This window comes from Muscardinus avellanarius (assembly GCF_963383645.1).
Source record: "Muscardinus avellanarius genome assembly, chromosome: 13".
Classification (NCBI taxonomy): Eukaryota; Metazoa; Chordata; class Mammalia; order Rodentia; family Gliridae; genus Muscardinus; species Muscardinus avellanarius.
In genome coordinates, this window is record NC_137799.1 from 9,012,665 (window position 1) to 9,028,241 (window position 15,577).

The 15,577-nt window shown below is 55.0% G+C and overlaps 1 protein-coding gene across 3 annotated transcripts; it reads right to left on the reverse strand.

Moving 5' to 3' along the window:
• Nucleotides 1-2,512: 2,512 nt before the first annotated feature.
• Nucleotides 2,513-14,624, reverse strand: SLC2A8 (solute carrier family 2 member 8; the record flags this gene model as incomplete). 3 transcript variants are annotated; one of them, XM_080709669.1, is made up of 10 exons in its annotated part: nucleotides 2,513-2,650; nucleotides 4,032-4,177; nucleotides 4,451-4,621; nucleotides 5,178-5,286; nucleotides 5,385-5,450; nucleotides 6,165-6,364; nucleotides 11,780-11,879; nucleotides 13,906-14,112; nucleotides 14,331-14,493; nucleotides 14,569-14,624. In XM_080709669.1, the coding sequence occupies 10 exons, from the start codon at nucleotides 14,622-14,624 to the stop codon at nucleotides 2,513-2,515; spliced, it is 1,356 nt and encodes a 451-aa protein (XP_080565795.1). The 3 variants fall into 3 exon arrangements, with proteins under 3 accessions (XP_080565795.1, XP_080565794.1, XP_080565796.1); XM_080709668.1 differs by having other exon boundaries at nucleotides 5,385-5,528; XM_080709670.1 differs by lacking the exon at nucleotides 4,032-4,177 and having other exon boundaries at nucleotides 2,565-2,650; nucleotides 5,385-5,528.
• Between the last annotated feature and the right edge of the window lie 953 nt (nucleotides 14,625-15,577).

Genomic DNA, 15,577 nt, shown 5'->3' on the forward strand with positions numbered 1-15,577 from the left:
TATTTTGAAATAGGGTCTCACTGAGTTGCAAAGGGCCTCACCAAGTAGCTGAGGCTGTCCACAAACCGTGAGCCTCCTGTCTCAGCCTCCCCAATGCTGGGATTCCAAGCGTGAACTACCATGCCTGGCTAAGGACTGCCATTTTGGAGATCAAGAAGTCACAGACTAATTTTCTGGGTTCAGGAGAATTGAACCCAGGGGCATTCTACCTCCAAGATACACCCCCAACATCATTTTTATTCTTTATTTTTGAAACAGGGTTAAGTTGCAGAGGGCCTCACTAAGTAGCGTATGCTGGCTGCGAACTTACGATCCTCCTGTCTTAGCCTCCCAAGTACTGGGATTTCAAGCAGGTATCATCGTGCTCGGATTAAAAATAACTTATAGCCTGGCACGGTGGCACACACTCAGCACTTGGGAGGCTGAGACAGGAGGGTCGCACAGGTTCGAAGCCAGCCTCAGCTACTTAGTGAGGCTCTCAACAACTAGTGAGACCCTGTTTCCAAATAAAGTATGAAATAGGTCTGAGAGTAGAAAAAGCCCTAGTACCTCACATACACAAACAATTCATATTGTCAGGCACTGTGTGTCTCTCTGTAACCCAGTACTTGGGAAGCTGACACAGGAAGATTATAGGTTCAAGGACAGCCTCAGCAAGTAGTGAGACCCCATTTCAAAATAAAAGTAGGGCTGGGGGCATAGCTCAGAGGCAGAATGCCCCTGGGTTCAATCCCCAGTCCCATAAAAAAATTTATTATTAAATAAATATATTTTTGAATTTACTTTTTCTTTTTCTTTTTTTTTTCCAGTACTGGGGATTGAATCCAGGAACATTCTACCTCTGAGCTAAAGCCCTATTTTTTCTTATTTTGCAAAAAGGTCTAAGTTGCAGAGGGCTTCATTAAGTAGCCAAGGCTATCCTCAAGCTTGCTATCTTCCTGTCTCAGTCTCCCACATACTGGGACTTACAAGTGTGGACTACCAGGCCTAGTTTAATCCTTTATTTTTGAAATAGGGTCTCATTAAGTTGTGAAGAGCCTAAGTACCTGAGGCTGACCATGAACCTGTGACCCTCCTGTCTCCCAAGAACTGGGATTACAAGTGTGCACTACCTCCCCTGGCTTTTTCTTTTCTTTTTTTTTTTTTTCCTTTTTTTTTCGCGTCTGGGGCTGGAACCCAGGGGCATTCCTGAGCTACAGCCCCTGCCCTATTTTTTATTCTTTATTTTGAAACCAGGTCTCATTGAGTTGCAGAGGGCCTCACTAAGTAGCTGAGGCTGTCCATGAACCCAGATTCTCCTGTCTCAGCCTCCCAAATGCTGGGATTACAAGCCTGTGCCACCACGCCCGGCTCCTGGCTTATTTTCTAATTTTCTTATAATAAACATTCATAGCTTAATGAATAATAAAAATTAATTGTAAAAGACTTTGGCTCCATTATAATTAAAGAGAAAGAGGCTTTTTACTTTTTGAAACTCAAGATTTGTGTGTGTGTGTGTGTGTGTGTGTGTGGTACCGGGGATTGAATCCAGGGGTATTCTACCTCTGAGATACATCTCAGCTCTTTAACTTTTTAATTTTTTTTTGGTGGTACTGGGGTTCCTGGAAGCCCTTCTACCTCTGGGCTACACTCCCACGGGCTACACTCCCAGACCTATTTTTTAATACTTTTTTATGTGGAAACAGAGTCTCCTAAGCTAGCGAGGCTGGCTTCGAACCTGCGCGATCCTCCTGTCTCCACCTCCCAAGCACGGGGATTACAAGCGTGCGCCACCACGCCTGGCAACTTTTTAATTTTGAAACAAGATTTCACTAAATTGTGAGGTTTGTCTCAAACCTGCAATCCTCCTGTCTCAGCTTCCCAAGTACTGAGATTATAAGCAGGCACCGCCAGGGCTGGCTGAGACTCAGCTGATGGCTAATGACTCAGGACACTGAGCCCAGGAGAGGAGGGAGAAGAGACCTCCAGGCGCATGGCTGACCCCGCGAAGGCGAATCCACGGAATGTTCTGGCAGGGCCCCGGAGGGCCTGGCTCACAGAAGTGACAGGCACACGCCCTCCTCAAAGGTCCACACAGAGAGGGTATGACTTAATTTCTGAGTCAGATCTTTATTTGGCAAACAAAGTTCCATCCTGAGACCGCAGCCATGTGAGAGGGGCAGGCGATGCCCCGACGCAGCCTTCAGACACACGCCACAGAACACAGGAGCTATGGGGCCCTCCCCCCACTCCTGGGTGTCCTAAAGGGATGTTGAGGGGGGCCGGCCATGGACTGCAGAGCACCTCTGAGGTGCGCCTTGGGCCCAGCGCAGCAGCAGAAACACCCTGGAGGCCGGAGCCGAGCTGGGAGAGCCCACAGGAGGAGGCTGCCCGGGGGCCGGGGCTCCGAGGCGTGGTCTTCTTGCTGCTCCGGCCTGGGCGTCAGGCGCTCCAGGCTCGGGCCCAGGTCCAGCTTAGCGTCCCCAGCAGCTCTGCTCTGAACTCACAGCCAGCCCAGTGGGGAGAGGGGCCGTCATCGCCCCTCAAAACGGGCTGTGATTTGTTCCAAAGTCTGGCCTTTCGTTTCAGGGACACAGAACAAGGTGAAGAGGACGCTGAGGGTGCAGAAGGCAGAGGCGAGCCAGAAGGCGCCATAGGGCCGGAGGACCTCCTGCGGAGAGAGGAGGCCCGTGCCACGGCCCGGCGGCCCTCGTGTCCCCACCCAGCTCGGAAGAGGACACCCAAGCCAGCTGCTGGCCGAGTCTGGTGCAAGGTGCCCGTGTGGTGTGGCTGGGGAAACTGAGGCTCATGGCAGTGGAGTGACTGCCCTAAGGCCAGAGGCACACTACCAAGTGACGGCTGGCCTGCTCCTGGGCACAGGGTACGCAGGCCCACCTTCTACACTCCCGGTCCCAGGGCCCAGGGGATCCTCGCTTCGGGGTGCAGTGGAATGGGTGAGCTGTCAGCCACTGGGATGGGCGTGATCGGGTGTGGCCTCGGGGTGCACGGGCAGAGAGGGGAGTGTGCAGCCCCCTTTCGGTTAGAAGCAGGCCAAAGGCTCCTTCCTCTTAGCCCCTCGCCCTCTGGCACCTGCTGACTTCTCTTGGACAGGTAGCACACCCGAGTCACCAGCAGGTCCTGTCGCCTCTCCTCTATCCCCTCCCAACGCCCAGCAAGCAGCTCCCCCAGCTCCCTTCCTGCTCCCGCAGCGCTGCCCAAGCTCCAGCCGACTCCAGGCCAGCCGAGTGGCCACGCTCACTGCCCGCCCTGCCCTCCTGCCCACAGCATAAAAGGGACCCTGTCGTCTCAGACACCACTGCCTCTGGTAGCTGGCATGGGCTTGGATGCGGTGTGTGCCCGGAGGCCTGGAGAACTAATGAACGCATGAATGAATGCATGATCAGAGCTTCCTGTCTGCTCCAGACCCGCTGGCTGGAAAGCTGCAGGCAGGAACCACACCTGTTAGCCCACCACAAAAAGGCGGCAAGACGGCAGCTGAATCAACGTCCCCATCAACCTTAAGAGGAGCGGGCTACTGCCTGCCTCCATTTCTAGCCAAGGAAGTAGGCTCAGGTTCAGCGATGGTAAGCCCTCTGCCCCAGGGTGGGTTTGGAGCCCAGGCCCGTAACTTCCTATAGACCCCGGGTCCCTGGCCTGTGCTCCCAGTGTTCATCAACCGTCCTCCCACCAAGGCAGAAGGAGCACTCTTGAGGGACCACTGCCTGGGCTCCTTGCCTGACCCCTGGTCAAGATGGCCAGCATTCCAGCCTGCGCACAAGGCCAGAGTCTATTTTTTTGGTACTAGGGATTGAAGCCAGGGACATTCTACCTCTGAGCTACACTCCCAGCACCTTTTTAAAATTTTTCACTTTGAAACAAGGTCTTGCTAAGTTGCTGATACTGGTCTCCAACCTGCTATCTTCCTGTCTCAGCCTCCTAAGTGCTGAGATACCACGGTGCCCGGCTAACTCTGAGTCTTTTGCAACAAAAGTACAAACTGTAAAAGGGGCTTGCCGCTGCCCGCACAGAGGGGAAAGCCCGCCCGCACTCACCATGAGGCTGCTGAATTCCTTGGTCACCAGAAAAGCCATGAGCCAGTTGGTGAGGACGCAGACACCGGTGGCCACACCCTTGACGTGCAGAGGGAAGATCTCAGACATGAGGAGCCAGGGGATGGGCCCCCAGCCTATGGCGAAGCCTGCGGGAGCAAGTCGGCGTCAACCACAGAGGCCGGCCCGGGGCCTGCGCTGCGCCCTCCTGCTGCAAGGTCTGGGCCTTGCCTCTATGAGATGGGAGAGGATGGGCCTCTCGGGCTGTCGTGGGGATTAAGCGAAGGGACGCAGCAGGGCCTGGCATGTGGTCAGGCCAGACACAGAGGTGGAGGTCTGAGGACAGAGGGCGAGGGGAAGGCTGGCAACGCAGCGCGGGGCCTGCAGGACGGTGCCCCAACCAGCCTCCCGCGGCCCCTCACCGGCAATGAAGAGGCACATGCTGCCCACGGCCAGCCAGGCCAGCCCCGCGCTGCCCTCGGGCTCTGCAGAGACGGGCACCCAGAGGTCCACGTGTGACGAGTTGCTGGGGACGCCCTGCGTCAGCTTGAAGTAGGTGCCGAAGGCGCTGGTACTGAACACCATGACCACACCTGCGGCGAGGGCGGGGCGCAGGGGACGGGCCGCTCAGCACCCTGGCACCTTGGCCCCCGGAGCCCAGACGGAACAGCACCGCGCCCGCTGCCCTGCTGGCGCCTCGGCCCTCAGCAAGCTCGGAGGAGTCTCCGAGCCGCTCCCTCCGTAGCAGGCAGCGGGCACCCGGCTCTGAGCCGAGGCTCAGGCCCAGGGCCTCACACGTATGGATCGCCTCTCGACCCCACACCAGCCCTGTGCGGGGACGCCGCTATCCCCACTGCACACACCGGGAGATGGAGGCTCAGAGACGGAAGGCCACTTGCCCTGGGGACCACAAGCTTCTGAGCCACTCCAACTACCTGCCTCAGTTTCTCCATCCTGAGCTGGGCGTGTGGGCGGCTCCTGAGTGTTCACCAAAGAACATGCAGCTCAGGGAGCAGCCGCCGTCACAGCCTAGTCCACGCTCAGTCCTCACCAGCGCTCAGGGCCCTCCTCCCAGCAGGGCGGCCTTCGCAAGGGCTGGGTGGGAGCCTGGGGTGCAGAGCACGGGGCTGGGCCGCCCTCAGGCCTCACCTGACACCGTCAGAAGCAGCCTCCGCCCTGCTCTGTCCATGACGAGGGCCGCCACGGCTGTGAACAGCACCTGGATGACGCCCACGATGACCGAGGCCAGGCTGCTGTCCTGGGGAGAGGGGCTGGGCTGGTCAGCGGGCTGACCATGGACGGCTGCCTCCCTCCCCAGGCCTGTCCAGGTGAGGCAGGCGGGTGGAGGCCTCTTACCTTGAACTTGGCCTCTTCAAAGATGGTCTCTGCATAGAACATGATGGCGTTGACCCCCGACAGCTGCTGGAAGGCCATCAGCCAAACGCCGATGAGGAAGGGCTTGTAGATGCCGGGGCGCCTCAGGAGGGCCAGCCGGAAGCCCTGTGCAGGGAGATAGCCGTCCATGCCCTCCCGCCCCCTCCTGAGGGGCCGATGAGCTGAGCGCAGTGTCCCAGGCCTTCCTGTCCCCACCCACCTGTGGCTCGGGGTCAGGGGTACAGACAAGCCCTGCAGCCTCTGCATCGGTGAGGTGACCTGGTCCCTCCCACGGCTCCTCCTGACTGGCTGGGGAGCCGTGAGGAGACTCCCCTACTTGGGCAGAGAACGTTCGGTTCTAAGTCCCAGCCACTTCCCAGGCACCCAGTGCTCCCCTGGGCCTGGCCCCGACGGCCCACTGCATCGACTCCTCAGCGCCACCAGGCTTGTGCCAGGACGCCACCAGGCTTGTTCCAAGTCCCACGAGTGGGAAGCGGGGGTCTATCTGCCCCCACCCCTGCCCTGCAGTCCCCTGGCTAAGTCGGTCCTCTCCTCTCTACTTCCCCGCCAGGCGTGGCCTTTGTCTTCTTTGGACAGTAAGGATCAGGGCTGAGACTTTCCTGGTGGCCTCTGAGCTCAAGATCCAGCCAAACCCAGCCCGCTCTAAGACAGGCCAGCACCCACAGGTGCCGTGTCCTCGGGGACGGGCCAGGCTATCTGCTCTGGCTGCCGCTCCCCTCCCGCCGCGGTGCCAGCTCTCACCTGGTGCTCGGGCCCCACAGCGGGCTCTTCCCAGCCCTGCTCCGAGCCCCATAGGAACTGCAGCGCGGCCATGGCCTCCTGGCGCTTGTGCTGAGTCAGGAGGAAGCGCGGGGTCTCGGGCATGTAGCACATAAGCAGCAGCATGAGCGAAGGGGGCACGCAGCCCAGCACCGCCAGCCAGCGCCACTCCAGGACCCAGCCTGGGGGTGGGGGAGCCATCAGCGAGGCCGGGCGACCCCCCGCTTCAAAATGCCGCCCTTGCCCCTCCACCACGCTCGGTATTGACACCGTCATTGCAATCACAATTTATAAACACAGACGCGCGGCTCTGGTAATCATGGTGGAACATCAGTGTGTTCATCACGAGGCTACGTCTGTGCAGTGAAGTGCAGGCTCGTGTCCAAGTCATGTTCTGGTCAATGACAGAGTGCATATGTGATAGAGGACAGAACAGAGCGGAGAAATCCCTACTGCCTAGTGACGCTTCGGAGTCCTGGTACCGTAGCGGTGCCAGTTGTACAGATGTGTAGCACGTACAATTACCTACGGTACGTAATACTCGAGGAATGATTGTTATTGGTTGTGTGTTTGCTATAATGTACTTTTTGTCATAATTTTATTTATTTATATATTTTGTGGTCCTGGGACTGAACAAAGGGCATTCTATCCCTGAGCTACACTCCCAGGCAGATTTTTTTTTTTTTTTTTAGGTCTGGGGGTGAAATCCAGGGGCATTTGACCTCTGAGCTACACCCCCTGCCTTATTTTTTATTCTTTATTTTGAAACCAGGTCTCACTGAGTTGCAGAGGGTCTCACTAAGTAGCTGAGGCTGTCTGTGAACCGCGATCCTCCAGGTCTCAGCCTCCTGAATGCTGGGATTACAAGCGTGCACCACTATGCCCGGCTCCCAGCCAGATTTTTGCATTTTATTTTTATTTTTTTTTTCGGTACTAAGAATAGAACCCAGGTTATTATGCATGCAAGGCAAGTGCTTTGCCACTGAGCTACATCCCAGCCCCAGATTTTTACATTCTGAAGCAGGGTCTCATTAAGATGCTGAGGCTGGCTTCGAGTCTGTGATCCTCCTATCTCGGGCTCTCAAATCCAAGGATTACAGGTGTGCACCATCATGCCTGGCTCACAGTTTTATTTTATTTTTGTGGGTCTGGAGACAGAACCCAGGGGCATTCTACCTCTAAGCTATACCCCCTGCCCTATTTTTTATTCTTTATTTTGAAATAGGGTCTAAGTTATGGAGGGCCTCACTAAGTAGGTGAAGCTGTCCATGAACTGCAATCCTCTGGTCTCAGCCTCCCAAACGCTGGGATTACAAGTGTGCGTCACCATGCCCGGCTCTGGCTCACAATTTTAGAGTGTACTGCTACTTTTAAAAATGTTTGCTAGCCGGGCATGGTGGCGCACGCTTGTAATCCCTGCGCTTGGGAGGCGGAGGCAGGAGGATCGCGCAGGTTCAAAACCAGCCGTGCTGGCTTAAGAGACCCTGTTTCCAAATAAAAATAGGTCTGGGAGTGTAGCCTGGAGGTAGGAGGGTTTCCAGGAACCACAGTACCACAATAAATAAATAAATAAATAAATAAATAAATAAATAAATAAATAAAGAAAGGAAGAAAGAAAGAAAGTAAAAATGTTTGTTAGTTGGGCGTGGTGGCACACTCTTGTAATCCCAGCATTCGGGAGGCAGCATTCAGGAGGCTGAGACCAGAGGATCGCGGTTCACAGACAGCCTCAGCTACTTAGGACCTTTGCAACTCATTGAGACCCCATTTCAAAATAAAGAGTCAAAAATAGGGCTGGGAATATAGCTTGGAGGTAGAATGCCCCTGGCTTCCATCCTCAAGTACCTAAAAAAAAAATAAAAAAAAAAAAACCAGAAAAGTTTGCTAGTTGAGCGTGGTGGCACACACTTGTAATTCCAGTACTTGGGAGGCCGACGCAGGAGGATCGCAGTTCGCAGACAGCCTCCGCTACCTAGTGAGGCCCTTTGAAACTCAGTGAGACCCTGTTTCAAAATAAAGAATAAAAAACAGCACTGGGGGTGTAGCTCAGAGGTAGAATGCCCCTGGGTTCCATCCCTAGTACTGAAAAAAAAAAAAAAAAAAAAGGTTTGCTACAAAACAGGGCACTGTGTTACTTGAGCGGGAGCCTCACGGACCTGGAGTTTCCCTTGTCTCCTCACATAAGGCTTAGGAGGCATGCCTGAGGCGGACTGAGGCCATCTAGGTTTGTGGAGGTGGCACTCTATACGTCCACAAGACGACAAGACGCGGTTCTCAGACTGTGCCCTGCTAAGAGTGCATCACTGTGGGCGGCCATGAGACAAAGAATAAGGTGCTGGCTGCCCACCTCCCTGAGGGCCGCTGCGTGCAGGGCCGGGCTGGGAGAGTGGGGGCGCACAGACTCTCTGGGCCACCAAGTAATGGGGACAGAGGAGACTTTTCACAGGAGAAGCTCTCTTTTGGTACTTTTAAAATTTTTTGGGCCAGGCGTGGTGGCACACGATTGTAATCCCAGCATTTGGGAGGCTGAGACCGGAGGATCGCGGTTCACGGGCAGCCGCAGCTACTTAGTGAGGCCCTCTGCAACTCAGTGAGACCCTGTTTCAAAATAAGGAATAAAAATAGGACTTGGGGTGTAGCTAGGAGGTAGAATGCCCCTGGGTTCTATTCCCAGTACTGAAAAACAAACAAATAAAAAAACATTACCTTTTAAAGATATATTATAGCCAGGAGTGGTGGCACACACTTGTAATCCCAGTGCTTGGGAAGCTGAGACGGGAGGATTGCACAGGTTTGAACCCAACTTCAGCTACTTAGTGAGGCTCTCAGCAACTTAGTGAGACTGTTTCCAAATAAAGTTTCCTGGAGGTGGAAAAGCCCCTGGGTTCCAGCACAAAAAAAAAAAAATTTTTTTTTTTGTAGTACTGGGTACTGGGGATTGAACTCAGGGAAATTATACCTCTTAGCTATACCCCCAGCGCTATTTTTATTTTATTTTGAAACAGGGTTTCACTGAGTTGCAGAGGGCTTCACTAAGTTGCTGAGGCTGGCTGTGAACCTGTGACCCTCCCGTCTCTGCCTCCCAAGTACTGGGATTACAAGTGTGCACCACCATGCCTGGCATTCTGCTATTTCTTGAGAGTTTTTTTTGTTTTTTTGTAGTACTGGGGTTCCTGGAAACCCTTCTACCTCCGGGCTACACTCCCAGACCTATTTTATACTTTTTTAGATTTTTATTTGGAAACAGGGTCTCTTAAGCCAGCACAGCTGGCTTCGAACCAGCGTGATCCTCCTGTCCTCGCCTCCCAAGTGCGGGGATTACAAGCGTGCGCCACCACGCCCGCCTACTTCTTGAGAGTTTCATCCTTTGTTTGGGTTAACAGAATAAATGAAATTAAAGAGGTGATGGGACTTGGGTATCTAGATATGCATACAGAAGGAATAACATAAGCACAGAAGAGTGATCTAGACTTAGAGCCACTGGGTTCTGTGGCAAAGGGGACCAGAAATAAATGAGTACAGTGGACTGTCTCTTAACGTTCCTTAAGACCAAGGCTTATCTACTCTCAGTTCCCCGTGGAGATAGCTTGGTGATGGGCACGAAGCACCTGTTTTTCATCGGTGCTGAGGCGGGAGATGAGAATATACATATATGTGCTTTAGCAGTAAGGTGTGGATAAATCATAGTTGTTCCACAAAGTCTGTTTGTTTGTTTTGTTTTGTTTTGTGCTAGGGGTTGACCCCAGGGGCATCTGAGCTACACCTCCAGCCATTTTTATTTTTTCCTTTGAAGCAGGGTCTCACTAAGTTCATCAGAATCTTACTACTTGCTGAGGCCATCCTCAAACTTGTGATCCTTCTGTCTCTCAAGTGCTGGGATTATAAGCATGCATCACCATGCCCAGCTCTTTTTATTTTGAAACAGGGCCTCCCTAAATTGCTGAGGCCGGCCTCAAGCCTTTATCCCTTCTGACTCAGCCTCCCAAGTACTGGGATTATAGGCGTGTGCCACCAAGCTCGGCTCACAAAGTCTAGTTTTTGAGGCATTCCTGCAAATGTGAAGCAAACGTGTCACCACCACTTTGTGGGTAGAGAGTAATTCACAGCAGTTCATCAGAACTCACAGAGTGGTTGGCCAAAGGCAGAAGCAGCAATGAGTGCAGATGGAGAGGAACTGGAGGTCCTGCTGTGGGCAGATGGACACCGAGTACCATCCCCCAGACCACGGATGGCGTTGTCTGCGCACAGTGGAAGCTCTGGCCCCTGCAGGGCTCCCAAGACAGTCAGACTGCTGGCAGGATTCTGACTTAGCTAGGATAGTAGTTGAGTAAACGGAAAGACCCTACTTAGCGAGGCCCTTCGCAACTTAGTGAGAACCCATTTCAATATAATAAAAAATTAGAGCTGGGGATGTAGCTTAGAGGTAGACTGCCCCCAGGTTCAATCACCAGTATGTATCTCATGTATGTATGTATCTCTCCCCCCTCACACACACACACACACACACACACACACACACACACACACACGGAAAGACCACAGACTTGTGTGTTGTTCACCCTGAAAAGAGCGTGTACCCCAGGCCCGTCAGGCCCCAAGACCCTCAAGCCGCCCCTTGATAACTCTCCTTGGGGATGTGCTGCATGGCACTTTCCATGTATCACGTAATTCAATCCCCTAGCAGCCTTGAACCAGGTGGGGTCATCTCTATTTAAAGACAGGGAAACTGAGGCTCCCGGGGCAGTGAGGTCACGACGCAGGTGGCAAAGGCACTCAGGCTGTCCAGCTGGAAGCCTGCCCTCTTTCCGTCCCACGTCTAAGGAGAGCTCGCGTCTCCACTGCGGCTTCCCTAGGCCCGCCCCGCGCCAGCCCCCCGGTGCCACGCCTCGCTGACACGCTGAGGGAGGCTCAGCAGGAAGGTTCTGCAGTGCCTCACTGTTAGGGTTTGGACAATGTCCCCTGGAACCGCTCGTGTGGACAGCGCTCAGCCTTCAGAGGTGAGTGACTGCGTCGGGAAGGTTGCGCCCTCATCGGTAGATACACCCATTGATGGATTAATGGGTTTATTGGGTGGTAGGGTAGGCAGCTAGGGTATGGCTGGCGCAGGGGCTCTGGGGCTGGGGCCTTGGGGACTATATATCCCTCAGCCCCTTCCCTCTCTCTCTCTCCTTCCTTCCACCATGTCCTGAGCTCCACAGACATAACCTAACTCAGCCTGGAACCTCTGTGACCTCCAGAACCATGAGCAAATAACTCTTTCTTCCTCTAGACTGTGGTTGTCAGGTATTTGGGGTCACAGCGGTGAGAATGCCGACTAAAATGCTCACTGCCCCTGGAATCCTCTGGTTGGTACCTGCAGTATAAGGGACTGACCCAGCCCCCCTCACGGCACCAGAGCAGGCTTTTGGGAAAGTGACATCTTCCCTTGATCTCCCCAGGACCTAGTCTAAGACCTACACATTCCATGGGGCCTGGCACCTTGGCTACTGGCTATGACCTCAGGCATGCTTCTAACTTCTGTGAACCCTAGTTTCTACATTTGCAGAATGGTCACAATAGCCACTGACAGGGGTCAAAAGAGATCATGCAAACTATACCTGCCAGGTAGGCCAAGAGGATGCCGAGGACAACCATCAGCTGGACACAGGAGCCGAGCAGCCCCCGGACTGCTGGGTAGGCGATTTCGGAGATATAGACCTGCCAGCAAGTAGGACGAGACTTTACTTGGTGTCCAGGTGTTGCTGTTCTTTTTTTTTTTCTAAAACACTTAAGAAATTTTATTGAAAATGATAAAAATACAGAAAACACCAGATTCTCATTTTAAACTAAAATTGATGTACCTTCCAGACCTCACCATTCTTTTTTTTTTTTTTTTTTTTTTTTTTTTCTCTCCTGGGTCTGGGGATGAAATCTAGGGACATTCGACCTCCGAGGCCCTATTTTTTTTAGTTTTTTACTTTGAAACAGGGTCTAAGTAGCTTTTACTTTGAAACAGGGCTTAGCTGAGGCTAAGAATCACGATCCTTTGGTCTCAGCCTCCCGAATGCTGGGATTACAAGTGTGTGCCACCATGCCCAGCTTTTTTAGTCTTTTTTTTTTTTTTTTTTTTGGTGGTACTAGGGACGGTGCCCAGGGGCTTTCTACCCACAGGCTACACTCCCAGACCTATTTTTAAATATTTTATTTGGAAACAGGGCCTCACTAAGTAGCTGAGGCTGGCTTCGAACCTGTTCAATCCTCCTGTCTCAGCCTCCCAAGGGCTGGTATTACAAGTGTGCAATACCATGCCCAGCTTAGACTTTATTTATTTATTTATTTTTTAATTTTTGGTAGTACTGGGGTTCTTGGAAACCCTTCTACCTCCGGGCTACACCTCCAGACCCATTTTATACTTTTTATTTGGAAACAGGGTCTCTTAAGCCAGCGCGGCTGGCTTCAAACCTGCGCGATCCTCCTGTCTCCGTCTCCCAAGTGCGGGGATTACAAGCGTGCGCCACCATGGCCAGCTTAGACTTTATTTTGCAACAGGGACTCACTGAGTTGCGAAGGGCCTCACTAAGTAGCTGAGGCTGTCCTTGAACCTCGATCCTCCAGTCTCAGCCTCTCCAATGCTGGGATTACAAGCGAATGCTGGGATGACAAACGTGCCAGCACGCCTGGCTATGGGGCCCACACTTGTGCCTTGTTAAACAGCTCCCAGGCTGACAAGGGAGCCCTGTGCCATAACTGCTGTATGGGAATCCTCCTTGGACGCGGGGCTGCCAGGCCCAGGCCACACCTGTAGGTTATTGATTCCATTATGCCCGTGACTTAGAGAGGTGTGTTTCTGCTCACTGAGAACAAAACAAAAACAAAAATAAAACTCCCAGCTTGGGAGGCGGAGACAGGAGGACCCAGCAGATTCGAAGCCAGCTGCCCTGGCTTAAGAGACCCTGTTTCCAAAAAATATATAAGATAGGTCTGGGAGTGTAGCCCGGAGGTAGAAGGGTTTCATCCCCAGTACCACCAAAAAATAAAAAATAAAAAAAAACAAAAACTCCCAGCTTCTTCCTCCCTCATCCCGGCCCAGCTGCTGTCTGCCTCCTAGCAGATTGGGGAGAGATGAGTGAGGGGCACGAGGGGATGCCCAGGAAAGGCCCTGAGAGGCTTCTTTCAACCTCCAGCAGGTGAGTGGTCACCCAATCCTATGGCCAGTAGCAGTTCTCTGACCACCAGGGTCTGAGTCCTTACACAGATCCTGCCAGGGTCAGGGCTGCAAGTTCAGTCAAGTCTGCCAAATCCTCTCGCCGCCTTGTGAGTAATGCCACGATCCCACTTTATAGGAGAGGAAGCTGAGGCCCAGAGAGTCTGGGGACGGGTTGAGGGGCTTGTGATTAATGAAGGGAACACCTCTGCCCTAGAGACAAGCCACAACCGGATCTTCCTGCTAACTCTAGGTTAGTGACCTGAAGATAGGGGGATTTAGGCCTTAAACCATGTGGCTCTGTTGACCATCCAAAGGTGTCACTGTTGACCAGGCACAGCTCAGTGGGACAATCCTGGGTTCAAGTAATCACCCTGCCCTGACTAGCTGTGGCTCCAGCAGAGGACTTCACCTTTCTGAGGCCGTTACATCTGTAAAACAGCGACTCCTTCCCAGGGCGTGGTGAGGGCTGGGGACTTCATGCTGATACCGGGGCTCAGTGCCAGCACCCAGGAGGCCCGGGCTAGGGAGACGACTCACCGGGGCCGCTAGTGAAGCGACGCCGCAGGCCAGGCCGGTGAGGAGGCGGCCCCCGAGCAGCATCCACACGTTCTGGGCCGCGGTGATGATGGCAAAGCCGGCCACGAAGGGCGCGGTGCACAGCAGGAGGCTGAGCTTTCGCCCCGCGCGGTCCACGAGCCAGCCGCCCAGCACGCCCCCCGCCGCGGCGCCCAGGGTCACGATGGCCTAAGGGGCGAGGCGACAGGGGCCACAGTCCACGCCCGCCCCCGCCCCAGGCCCTGCGGCCTCGGAGGAAGGGAGTGGGGGGTCCTGAGCCGGCCGTCGGGGAGGGGGAGACCCGAGGGCGGGCGGGCGGGCGAGGCGGAGGGGGCAGAGGAGGGTGGGGCGTCCGCCAGGGGCGGGGGGCGGGGTTGCAGGCGGGGTCGCGAGGGCCGAGGCCTCACCCCAAACCAGGAGGCGGCGCTGTCGTCGAGGCGCGGGGCCGGGCCCGGGGCGCGCCGCAGGCTCGGGATGGCCGGGGAGCTGTAGCCGAGCGCGAAGCCGAAGCTGAGCGGGCCCAGGGCGGCGGCAAAGGCGGCGAGGAAGACGCGGCGGCCCGGGGGAGCGCTGCGGGGACAGGCGCGAGGGTGAGCGGCGCCGCCGGGGCGGGGCGGGAGGGCGAGGCCGCGTCCCTCTGGCCACCTGCCGTCCGGCCGCCGCAGGAGCGGCTGGGTCTCCTCCGGATCCTCCGGGGTCATGTCGGCGGCCAACGTTTGCTCCGCCGGCCCCGACTCCCGAACCGCCGCCGGCCCGCGAGTGCTGCTTCAGCAGCTTCTTTCTCCGGCCAATGGTCTGCAGGGGGCGGTGCTGGGAGGAATCAGTAACGGCCAATGGAAACGCAAGGCGGGGTTAGCATCTGCGCTGGGACATGCCCCTTAGCGCGGAGAAGACCAATAGAAGCGCGAGGGGGCGGGCCAAGAGCCCAGGACCGCCCCTAGGACGGAACTGTCTGATGTAGAGGTGGGGCATCCAATTGGAGTGTGGTGCGAGCACAGAGGCGGGACTGGGAGGCTGCCCAAAACGGAGCTGGCCAATGAGAATAGATATGTTTTTTTTTCTGGCCCGCCTCTCAATCTAGCATCAACCAATAAGGATTGGAGCCGGACGAAGGCGGAGCACATAGGTCCCGCCCAGACTCCGGGTGGCTGCAACTGTCCTACCAAGGCGCGTTAACAGCCGGAGTTGGAGGCGCCTGACCTCTTGCCTGGCCCAGCTCTGACCCCTGAGAGCCATAGGGCGGAAGGTTTCCAAATGGACCTTCCCGAGCCCACCTTCCTTCTCCTCGTGGACGCCCCGAGGCTTACCCGGCACTTCTGCGGAGGCTTTGGAGGCAGAGGCGTGGCCCTAACCCTGCGCGCCACAGCGCATCCCCACGCCTCCCACGTGCTTGACGTCTAGAGCCCCAGGTGCTGAGGTCCGGTGTTAGACGGGGTCCCCCATCCCGCAGATGTGTGCTAAACTAAGCTTAAATAGGGAACTGCGCGCTCTCGGTTCCTCGCTTCACAGGCAATCCTGATCCTTGATCTTCATTTTTCTAGCTTCTAATTTTGAGTCCCCTGCGGGTTCTAGTGGCCAAACTATCCACATGTGCATTCAGACCGCCTCTGTGGGCGAGAACGATGAGGTCCCCTCGGTCTGGCCATCTACACCC